The sequence below is a fragment of the Tamandua tetradactyla genome, chromosome 2, assembly GCF_023851605.1.
Source record: "Tamandua tetradactyla isolate mTamTet1 chromosome 2, mTamTet1.pri, whole genome shotgun sequence".
Classification (NCBI taxonomy): Eukaryota; Metazoa; Chordata; class Mammalia; order Pilosa; family Myrmecophagidae; genus Tamandua; species Tamandua tetradactyla.
In genome coordinates, this window is record NC_135328.1 from 40,889,496 (window position 1) to 40,901,679 (window position 12,184).

The following is a 12,184-nucleotide window of genomic DNA, read 5'->3' on the forward strand; positions in this document are numbered from 1 at the left end:
TTTAAATGCTAATTTCCCCAGAACTGAGGGGGTGATCTGCTCTTGCTAGCTGGTGGCTGTGTATTAATGTATCCAAAACACTCACACATCTTCTTAAACAGAGAGGAAGGAGTGAGGACTTGGGGGAAAGGATAGAGGAGGGGGAGCAGGAGCCCTGTCCTTTGTCAGCTGATCAAAAGGGAAGTAGCTGCGGTGCATCCTTGGGAGAAATGCTTTGTAGGTTTTGTGTCCCTTAGGTTCATAGGCAGATGATGCTGATGGCACCAGCCAGGCACTGTGCTGGGCTCTCAGAGTCTCTTTAGACATTCAGAGTCTCTTGTGGGATTCAGAAAAAGGAACTAATATGTAAGATAGCTTTCATGTCAGTTAATCCTTCTCTGAACCTACTGAGGTCAAACTTGTTACAACCATTTTACAGGTGAAGTCAATAAGGTTCATAAAATTTAAGAGAATCCCCAACCCCCAAGGTCACACAGCAAGACTCTGGGACCCATGCCTGTATTGCTTCCAAGAACATGTTCTTCCACGGCCAGAGCCCAAGGCCACTTCTCAAAGCTATTCACAAACAAAAGGCATGGGAACACAGCAATAGGGAAGATTTATTTCCACTGGAGATGACTGGGAAGGATTCATGGAAAAGGTGGCTTTTGAACTGGGTCTCTTACTTGCTCCTGGCATCCCTCACCCGGCTCCACCCCAACATGCACATGCAGAAATGACAAATACTCCCTGTGATTGGGAAGGTCTGACCAAACTGCCCAAGGATATCTTTCCTGGGTCCCCATCAGCACAGTCGTCCCTGGCCCCTTGTGGCCGAGCTCCCTGGGAACCAGGGTATCTGAGTTCTTAGGAAATTAGGGGTGGAAAATAGGGATTTTAGACCCAAATACTCAATATGCCTTAGACTCTGAAGCATGCTGGGAGCCTGTGGCAAAGCATTGCCAAAGGCTTCACATTAAAAGATGTGGATTGTGGATGCATTATTATTTTTTTCTCACTGTCCTTCCTTCATTCTTTAACAAGGGTTCATTGAGCAACTTCTTTGTCCCAGGCACCATGCTGGGCTCTGGGGAGGCAGCAGTGAATGGGACAGGTATAGACTTGGCCTTCATGGAACTTACCATCCAGTAGAAGAGAGAGATGTTTAACAAGGTCTCCCATGAGTACAGCTATGGGTAGGAAGTGTGACACCTTTCATGAGATAAAAGAGGATGGCAGTATGAGAGTAACTAATAGGGAAACTGAGTCAGGGAAGACTTCCCAGAGGTCATACAATAATGTGTGGTCTGAATGATGAGTAGGAGTTGGCCAGGTGAAGAAAAAGGGGAAGAACTTTTCAGACAGGGTAAATCCCAAGTGAGGCCCCAGGAAGGAAGGGAGCATGCTTGGAAGAAGAACTCAAGTTCAGTCATTGTGACCGGAGAACTGAGGGCCAGAGGCTGTTCCTTGAAATGTCAGCAGGAGGAACAGGCAGGGCCTCATGGACCTTAATTTTGGATCCTCTCCTGGTCTTCATGAGTTCAGGCACCTCTTCTGCATTTCCACCGCTTCTCCCCAGTGCCCAGAACAGCCCCCCCCCCCCCCAATAACATGGTAGTTCCTCAGTTGATACTTGTGGAATGAATGAAACATCTCCCTGATTCCATGGGGGCCAGGAGCTACTATTTTAAAAATTTGATGGATGGTGTCATATAATATCAACTGAGATGAACATTTTCATAGGTACCTTTTGGGTAATGCGTGCCTAAAGAAGAATTGGTCCTGTTGCTGTTTGGAACACAATAGTCACGTCTGCGCATTCACACAAACAAGCACAAACAGCCACATCTGTGCCCACAAAAGCACAGTCTGCCCTGCAGATGAACAACTGCAGAACTGCCCACTCTTTATCTCAAAGTAGGTCAGGCGATCTCAGAGATCAGAGCGTGGGCTTTGAACTGGGTCTTTGAACATGTGTTTACTGGGTGCAGATGCTAAGCTAGGAGCTAGATAGGTTAGAATGTGGTCTTGTCAGAACTGTGGACCTGAGTTAGGCAAGTTATTTAACCTCTCTGAGTACCTCATTATCTCATAGAGCTATTGTGAAGTTAAAATGACCATATATGACTATGGCCACGCATATCTGTCTGTCTGTCCATCTTGGCATGCTAACTAGAACACAGCTGATGATAAACAAATGTGATCAACAGATCTTAATAAATATTGCAATATTACTCATAACGAACTTATTATTAGAGTTAGTTACCTGGTGGTTTATACTACACACACATGCACACACACACACATGCACACACACACACATGCACAAGAGTCCCGAGAATCTGAATCCAGTCTCTGATCAACTGATCTTTAGCCAGCACCCCTGCCAGCGTCCCTTGTCACCTCTCTGGGGTCAGTGATTCTGAATCTGCCCACCGGGCCTCTGATGCTTTCAATCCCGTGGAACTCTCGGGGCTCCTATTGCCATCCGTGTTTTGCCTCCGGGGAATGCTGCTGATGCAAAGGTCCTGGGCGCCCTCTGCTGGCAGAGGCCATGCATGACTCATGACCGTGGGCGAGGCAGTGAGTCCCTGTGCCTGAGGTGGTCTGTGCCGTTGCTGTACTCCATTCAGTACTCCATGCTTCCCCTCCCTCCTGGCCTCCCACACTGGCCTGCTAACTCCCACCCTGCTGTCTTCTCCCTTCTGCTCGTGCTGGCCTTCTATGTGCTTCCGCAGGACCCTCCCTGCTTCCCTCAGGCTCAGAGAGAGACCTTCCTCCAAGAAGGTATGTGCCACCCCGAGGGTGTCACTCTCCTGCCTCTCACTGTCCCTGTGAGGTCAGAGTTGCCTACAGGCCAAGCCAGGTTACCAGAAGGCAGAGGGATAGGAGGAGAGGGAATTCCGCCCTCCTACCTGCCTCTGCAACTATAAAAACCTTTTCAGATAATAATGTGCCAGGATGGTAAAGTGGGGGGGAGAAATAACATTGGGAATCAGATGCACTTGGCTTCAGGTCCCTCTTCCCGAATTCGCTCAGTGTATAAATCTAGAGGAGTCATTTCAGAACCTCTTGGAGCCTCCATTTCCCCACTGGTTAAATGGGGATTATAATTGTGGGCGTCACCATGGCTTTGGAGTGAAGGTTGGGAGAGGTCCCACTGAGAACTACCCGGCAGAACCCTGGATGTCCAGGCAAGTCCTGGTGAGCAGCAGGCCCTCCTCTTGGCTGCAGGGTGGCCGTGGGTGCTGAGGCTCTTTGGCTCTGACAGTCTGTGGATCTCACAGGCAGGGCCTCCAGGACCCCTGCACCTATGCAGCGCTGAGGAGTGGGCTTGGGAGCCAGACTGTCTGGGGCCTCTTGCTACCCAGCTCTGTGCCCTTGAGTAGTTCCATAATTTCTTTGCACTTTCCCATCTCTAAACCAGGGATCTTGATGGCACCTACTTCATTGAGTTGTGCTGAGGACTAAAGCATTTGAAGATTGCCTGGTGCATAGCAGGTAGTCAATAAAAAGCAATTATTATTCTTGCTAGCCTACTCACTTTTTTCATCCCCATTTTACAGATGAGAAAACTGAGGCTTGAGTGGCTTGCTCCAGGTTACATACCATGCGGGTAGAACTGGGGCGCCAACCTTCAAAGCATCACAGCCTCCTTACCGTTGGCCTCTCCTACTCCTAAAGCAAGTGTGTAGGGTCTCACGGAGAAGGGACTCTTGCCCAGAATCGTCCAGCCCACTCAAAGTTCCTGATAGCCCTGACTCACTGATTGTTCCATATGCCAATTTTGTTGTCTTCTCTACTAGGCTGGTGAGATCTTGAGAACAAGGGGAAATCTGGCCTATCTCTGGGACCCTGCCACTCAGTACAGGTCTCCACCCCGAGAATGTGCTCAGTGCAGGTTGGATGAATGACTAAGGCATGGGAACACCCCTCCACCTCACTCCATCTTGGAAGGAAGAGATGTGTCCCACCTCAGCAGGAATACATTTAAGGGATTTTTAGTCCCTTAAACCCTGTTTAGTGTGATGTGCTTCTTGGCAGCACTTCCATTGCCCTTGGCCGAGCAGCCTATCATTTGGCATGCACATTGCTGTCCCACTCTCCTAGGTTTGCAGACAAACCAAAGACCAAGCCCAAATATCCAGGCAGAATTTATAATCCCATGTGCTCATAGACATCAGTGAGTACAACTCCACATATGGACATGGGTGTCCACACACCAGCACGCAAAACAGCATGCTTAAATGCACAAGTATACATAGCAGGGTCTCAGGCCCAACCCTTTTCTCCCCAGTCTCTCATCTCTTCTGATTAATAACACCAGATTTGCAATTAGTCAGACCTGGGTTCCAATCCCAACTCGACCACCCATTAACTCTGAATCTCATTTTTTTCCTCTGTAAATGAGGATAATAATTTCATCATTTTATTATTGCATGCTTTCTTAATTTGGCTTAGCTGCTATGATAGATATCACAGGCTGGTTGGCTTAGCCAATAGAAATTCATTGGCTTACAGTTTTGGATGCTAGCAGTCTAACATCAAGGTATGGGTAGGCTGTGCTTTCTCCTGGAGTCTATAGCAATCTGGCACTTCCAATACAGAGAGGCATTCCTTGGCTTACATCTCTGTCTCTGTCACATGGCAATCCTCCTCATTCTCTGGCTTCTTACTTCTGGATCCTCTGACTTCTGGCATTACTGACTGACTGTTTGAATTTTCTCTGCCTGTAAGGACTCCAGTCACGTGGATTAAGGCCCAACCTGATTCAATTTGACCTCATCTAATAGGTTCTCTGAAGATCCTGTTCACGTGCGTCCACATCTGAACTAATAATATCATCAAAGGTTCCATTTACAAATAGGCTCACACCCGCCAGGTGGAGGTCAGGACTTGAACATGTCTTTATGGGGGACATAAGTCAATCCTAATGCAGGCTTGTTGTGAAGATTAAATGGTGAAATGTATGTAAGGTGTTTAGCCAGGTCCCAGCAAACAGACATGACGATGATGATGACAGTGGGGATGATGGCAATGGTGGCCCCTTCTCTGGACGTTGACCTCACTAGGGACAGAGATGAAATCTAGGGAACCTAGACGTGAAGAGCACGTTCCCTAAGTGACTGACTCGCTGGTGAGCTCTGTCGGTGCCCGCTTTCACACTGCCTGAGACCCAGGCTGACTCGCTGGTGAGCCCTGTCGGTGCCCGCTTTCACACTGCCTGAGACCCAGGCTGACTCGCTGGTGAGCCCTGTCGGTGCCCACTTTCACACTGCCTGAGACCCAGGCTTCAAAGGCATTGCTCTGGTGTCACATGTGCTTGTTTTCCTTTTTCTGATTTTCATTTCAAGGTTGCCTATTCCAGGTGGCAATCTAAAGTAATAGAGTCCTCTTCCCTTTGTTCTCTGTCCCCTCCTCCAGGCCCTCTTCGTCCTTTCCAGATTGTAATTAGTGTCTCCAGCTCTGAGGATCTGTGAGTGTGCAGGGACTTCAACAGTCGTATTTTAATAGAGGATGCCCTTGATGCCAACCATGCCAAGTGGCAGTCATGTTTCCTGTTTGCATGCCTCCAGGAACAGGAAGCTCCCTACCTCTCGTGGCATTCATTTTTAGGCAATTGAATATTTTATTGGCTAGAGGATTCAGCCTGCCTTACCCAATTTCCCAATTTAAGACTACCTTTGTGAGGTTTCTGTCCCCTGAGGTCATCCAGAAAAGATCTATCTTCTGTCCCCTGTGGTGGCCCTAAAGGGAAAGGAAAGAAATCCTAGAAGAAGTTTGGACAAGGGAATTAGCACTAACCAGGGAGTCAGGAGACTTGGGTTTTGAGTCTAACCCATTGGTTCTCCTAGAGCAAGTCATTCCCCTGCTCCGAGCTTCAGTTTCCCCATCTGTAAATGGAAGAATTTGATCCAAAAAGTCTCTTAATGCCCTTCCACTTTAACATGCAAAAATCCATTCTTTTAATTCTTTCTTTCTCTAGCTTTTCCTGGATCCCTTGTTTTATAAGTATGACTGCTGTTTTTAGTTCCTTCACTTCCTGGTTCACCATTGTCATTGCTTATGTAGGAAGACATGTAGCAACCAAATATGCCATTTACAGAGTATGAGAAAGTGTCTTAAGCAAGTGTCTGCTTTATCTCATTAAGTACAACAGCCCTGAGATCTAAGTCTAATTTTATGGACCAGGAAATGGAGAATCCTGGAGGTACAATGGTTTACTTAAGATCATATACAGCTAGAATGTGGTAGGGCCAGAATTGTACCCCAGCCCATCTGATTCCAGGGCCTATGGTTAACCCCCCTGTTCTCAGAGCCCGGATTCAGGGAGCCAGAGGCACCACAGTAAGGCAACCACCTGTGAGGCCAGGTTGCTCCGCCTGGCGTCTATGGGGCAGCAAACTCCCTGCCCCACAGCCCTCCAGCAGCCTCCACTTCCTCGTGTTGGCAGTTTCTCTGCTCCTCTCCACAGGGAGAACAACTTCATCAAGGACTTTCCCCAGCTGGCCGACGGGCTGTTGGTGATTCCGCTGCCGGTGGAGGAACAGTGTCGGGGGGTCCTCTCTGAGCCCCTCCCGGACCTCCAGCTGCTCACGGGTAAGACCGACATGCCAGGCTCCTCCTCAGCCTCCCTAACTGCACGTCCACTCCCCAAGTGCATATCCAACACGAGCCTGTCTGGGGTGCCCCTTGGCTGGGCAAGGGACCTGCCAGTTTGGGAGTTACAGGCTGTGCTGAATTTGGAAGGAGGCATCTGGGAGGAGAGGAGGACTCTCTCGGTGAGGTGTTTTGCCTCTGTGCCTGAGCCTCAAAAGCATTTTTCACTCTCATCGACAATTGTCTGCTTCCTTTTTCTTTTGTGCTTGCATTTTTTATATTTTGTTTTGTTGGTTTGTTTTTACATCCTTCTAAATTAAAATCTCTAGAATCCTCAACCAGGAGCCTCTCCCAATTGAATGGCCTTTCATTTACACATCTTGTCTGTATACCTGGTCCTGAAACAACTGGCAAGGTGGTCGTATTAGCCTTTTTTTATAGATGAGTAATCTAATCTCAGAGAGGCAAAGAGACAAGTGCAGGGTCACTTGCAGCAAATCTTTCAGGAACAGAGCCAGGTGCCACGGCTCTGAGTCCTTTGCCCTTCCACTTCACTCTGCAGCTTTCCCCCAGTACCTAGCTTCCTCCCTTATTGTGAAGCCAATTTTTGCAGGCTTTGCTGATGGTCTGCTCTTTATGTCCTGCCCTCTTTTGTCCCTCCTTGTCTTCTCCCAGGTCCTCTCCTTCCTTTTCCTTTTTTCTTGGTGACTTCCCTAGCAGGTAAGGGCCCTAGCTCTGCCTTTATGATAGAGAAAGCAGGCATCTCATCCCTTGCCCAGTGGGTGATTCTCCCCCAGGGAAGAACCCTACAATGTAACAGACATAGGTTTAAATCCTTGTCTATCACTTGTAAGCTTGGGAAACCTTGGGCAGGTTGTCTAAACTCCATGAGCCTTTCCTATAAAAATGGGCAGGGGAGAGAGCCCCTGCATGTTGAGGGCTTCCTGTGTGCTGTAAACTTCCTGTAGGCAAGTTTGCGTTTAATTTTGCAAGGGTGTTACTGTTCTCTTACTGGCTCACAAGGTCATGTCACTTGTCCAGTGTAAGACCACGTGGCTAGTCTATAGTCAAGTCAGGATTTAACCTGGGTGGTTTTTACACCAAAGCTGATGCCCTATCCACTATCCTCTATCACCTCTTGTCCTGTCACGCTTCACAGAGGGGCCCAGATGTAGAACATATGGAACCACGGATTTAAAAGATGCTCTGTAAAATGTGTCTAAAAATCGTTGTGCCCTCCTTAACTTTCATTTTTCATGACGAATTATAGTTCCAGAGCTGAAATGGATGACAGTAAAAGATGCCCAGTCTAATCTTCCTTACCGATGAGGAAATCAGATCTGTAATATTCCTACTGAGTGATTATCCCTCCTTGCATGCCCCAAGTAATAGAGAGCTCGCTACCTCTTAAAGCAAACATTTTGATGGTCCATGGAGAGCTCTGTGCGCTCTGAAGGAAAGGATCCTGGGTGTATGTCCTTGGGCAGTTTCTGTTTCTGAGCCCATCTTCCTCTCTGAATAAATGGGAGCATAACACTTATTTTGCAGTATTGCTGTGAGAATTGGAGATCATGTATGTAAAATGCTCTGTGGTTCTCTGTTAGTAGTAGAAACTGCAATCATTTGTTTGACTAGGGGATATTTGGACATGTCCCAATAAAGGAGTTGTTGCATTTCCAAAGTTAAGTTTTCTTCTAATTACCAGAGAAAATGCTTGCCCTCACCCCAGGTCTTCATCCACCTCAAATTGCAGGTAGGGATCTGGGATGATGCGGGGCAAGGTGGGCAGCAGGGGCAGGTGTATAAATTAGAGGGGAGGTGGAAGTGAGTCAGGCTGTAGGGATGTTTTGCTCTTCTAGGTTGTGCAGACGAAGTGGAAATAACACAGACCAAGGTCCCTCAAGAAGCTCCTCCTTTCCCCTGGAGGAGCTTATATTCCAGGTCAGAATCCAGGAAGGACTAGGGATGGAGGAAAAAGAGGGCAGGAGCGATATCAGTTATGGGGGAGATCCAAGGATTTGCCGAAGGGCAGCGAGGATGGTTTTATAAACTGCTTGAGAATCAGAAGGAGTTTTCCTTTTGGACATCATCCCTAAAGGGAAAAGAAGCTGCATCAATGGGCTGCATCAAAATGCCCTGCCTCCTTCTCTTGCGGATGGGCCTGCCTCAGTTCCTGAGATTCCCTCCAACACTGCTCTGAATCCGAGTGAGCAGTAATAAATGGGGCAGAGGTTACCTGGGTCCTGATGTCTAGTCTTCCTGTTCAGGCTGCTTTCCGTGCCCTATGTCAGAAACACAGCCCTCACCTTCCCTCCCCAGTCTCTGCAAAGGAAGGACAGGAGAAGTGGAGCAGATAAACAGAAAGGACATATTAATATCAAAATAACCTCGCTCCAGTGGACATATCTTTGGGGATCATGAATATTTTACTTTAAAATGAAAGCCTCCAAGAAATTATAATATTCCTGAAGAGGCTAAGGAGAAGGAAAAAAAAAAACGTTGACAGTAATGGACAACTTTAATACTGCAGTAATGTCCAGGAAGAAACCGTTCGTTCCAATGAGATTCTAATTTTAATCTTGGTATCAAATATCTCTTTAAGTGCCTCCTCACCAGGGGACAAGAGAAAAGGATAGAGAATGTGCCTGCCATTTGCAGAGGTGCAAGAAATCACGGATTCGTAACAACAACAGTAATAACTGCTGATGTGACTAGCATTTCTTTTTCATGTTTTTTTTCTTATTGTAAAGGAAATTGTAATGCAAGGGTGGAATATTTAGAGAATGGAGATGAATGTAAATCAGAAAACAAAAATCATTCATATACTTTTCACCCAATGTTAGCTACGTGCTAACATTTTGTTATGCTTTTTGTTTATTTTCTGTCTATATGTGTGTTTCCCAAAGTGCATTCTGTGGGGCCTAAGTTCCGTTGGACCCTCTGTAAGGAAGGGATTCCATGGTCAAAGGAAGTTGAGAAATGCTTCACCCTGCCCTTCCATAGAGCTTTAAAATGCACATATCCTACAAAAGGGGTTAAAAAATTATGTTTGCTTGTTTTTAATCTTGTTTAGCTTACTGTAACCAGTATTTCTCCAGCTTACTTGAAAGGGGAGCCTTGCATGTATGCACATATGTATTCTGCATAGCACCTAGAACATTCCATGTTTCCACATTGGTAAACAGTGGTCTATACCAGGGGATCAGCAAACATTCTCTGTAAAGGGCCAGATAGTAAATGTGTTAGCCTTTGCAAATTGTACGGTCTCTTCTGCAACTACTCAGCTGGGCATGGTACTGCAAACACAGCCATAGACAGCAGGTAACAAATGAATAGCATGAAAGCAGCCAAAGATAATATCTAACAAAGGGGGTCATAGTTTACTGAGCCCTCATCTGCAAGTACAGCATTTCTAGGTTACCAAAGTGCTTTCACTTCTATTTTCTTATTTGACTCTCACAACATGCCTATGAAGTAAGGCTGCAGAAACAGCTGCAGTATCAAATGGGAAAACTGAGGGGCCGAGATATCTAATATCTCATGGTAACTTGCCGACGGTGGTCAGACTCAGTGGGACATAAATCTGACCTGAGATTGCTTATAAGGCGATAGAGACTTGCAAATGTTGAGCAGCAAGAAAAAGTAGAGTTGGGACTGGGGTCAGAGGTCAGGGCGTGGCCTGTGGGTAGGGTCCAGATAAAGTTGTCAAGTACTGGGGTTCGGGGATCCGATACCCGCCCCCCATCCCCAGAGCTGTGGGTTGGGGGTTGTGGTAAGAGGCCTCTAAGTGCTGGGATAATGTGACCTTCTTATTCTTTCCCCCAGGAGATGTCAGATACGACGAGGCCATGGGTTACCCCATGGTGCAGCAGTGGCGGGTCCGGAGCAACCTGTACCGTGTGAAACTCAGCACCATCACCCTGTCAGCAGGTGAGGACCCCTGCCCGGTGGCCAGGGAACTTGGCCTCATTCAGCACACGCTCCCAAGGACCCAGCCTGGGTGGGCCCCGGCTGGCTGGGACACTGAGGGAGTGAGGCAGTGTCCTCCCTGCCACAAAGAAGGGAGGGTAGGCAGCTGTACAGACTGTTCTATTCTATTGATGTGCTATAGGACAGTCAGTGCAGTGATGGGCAGCAGCAGCAGGGCAGAGGGAGTTAGAAAAGGATGAAACAGGAGAGGAGGAAATGGTAATCAAAGTCATATTTAATTATTGGGTCTTTCATGTTTTTTTTTTCTGGGTGCATGGTCTGGGAATCGAACCCGGGTCTCCCATATGGAAGGCGAGCATTCTAAGACTGTTTCATGTTTTTGAATTATAATTTCCTTTCAGGTGCCAACTCCTCTGTATTCTCTTGGCTGATTTCTTTTCTGCCTATCTTGTGCCCAACAAAAACACATACCCTCCCATACTCTCCCCATACCTTGGCCACACACACACACACACACACACACACACACACACACACACAGGACTCACAGGGATGTTGTGCCCCAACTGATGGGGGTGATCTGTGGTTCCTGATATGGGACATGCTGTCCCCACTTTCTTGGTTTCCTTGGCCACATAATGTACCCCAAACTCTGTGACATCTCCCCTGCTACTCATTCCCTTCGGGATTAACTCAAGGAATTTCTGGAGCTCTAATCACCTCTGTGAAAGCACTGCTAAGTGCTTGTTTCATATCTGAATCTTGTCTGCCTCCCCCACTGCCCCGAGAACTGCAGGTAGGGCATGGGTCTTATTTATCACTGTATCCCCAGAAACCAACAGAGGATCAGCACATTGCTGGTGTTCATGTTTAATGGAGGAATAAAAACGTGAATGGAAACTGATGAACAGATAATGAATGAATGACTGTACAGATGAGGCCTAGTCTAGAGTTCTATGCCAGCTCTCACTCCTAACGCTGGCACTGGTTTACTATGTGAGTGTCCTCTAATTGTCATGAGTTTCTGTCTTTTTTCGTCTCACTTTGTTCATCAGCAAAATGGAGCTCTTTTAGCCTGGAAATTGGAGAACTTCACCCTCTGGGAAGTACAAACAGTAATTATTGCTGACATCTGTCAAGCACTTTATAATACTTTATATCTTATGACTTACAACAGCCCTGCAAGGAAAGTATTACTTATCTGTGTTTTTCTTTAGATAAGGAAACTGAGGGTCAGAGAGGTTAAGTAACTTGCCCAAGGTCACAGAGCTAGTAAGTGGCAGAGCAGGATGAAGAGCAAGGATTCAGTTGCAGTATTGTCTGCTTGGATAAAGAGGCATGGGGCATCTCCATGGCATTATTATTTATTACTTAACAGAAACCATCTCATTATTAATTCTTCCATATTAATTACCTAGTTGCAGGAATTAACAGGTTGATAGAGAGGAGTCGTTCTCATCAAGTGCCCATTCTTTGAATCCTCTTTCTGTTTTCCCCACCACCCCCTCACACTGCACGTGTGAGTGAGACTGCAGTGTTCCTATTAGAACTACAAAGGTGTATCTGCTTTAATTAATCTGTAACCACACTCCTGAGAACCCCCTCATAAATCAAATGCTGGCAAATTGGAGCTCATTTTTAACACTGGTGAGAAACTTGCTCTTTTAAATTATAC

General features: G+C 46.8%; 1 protein-coding gene across 7 annotated transcripts in view; it reads left to right on the top strand.

Annotated features, from left to right (window-relative positions):
• The window catches only part of ASTN2 (astrotactin 2), a 903,825-nt gene that overhangs the window by 637,056 nt on the left and 254,585 nt on the right, over positions 1-12,184 (top strand). For all 7 annotated transcript variants that reach the window (XM_077143577.1, XM_077143583.1, XM_077143589.1 and 4 more), the window contains 2 exons: positions 6,455-6,579; positions 10,405-10,509. In XM_077143577.1, the coding sequence (XP_076999692.1) occupies positions 6,455-6,579; positions 10,405-10,509 (230 nt within the window). The remainder of the gene's footprint in view (positions 1-6,454; positions 6,580-10,404; positions 10,510-12,184) is intronic.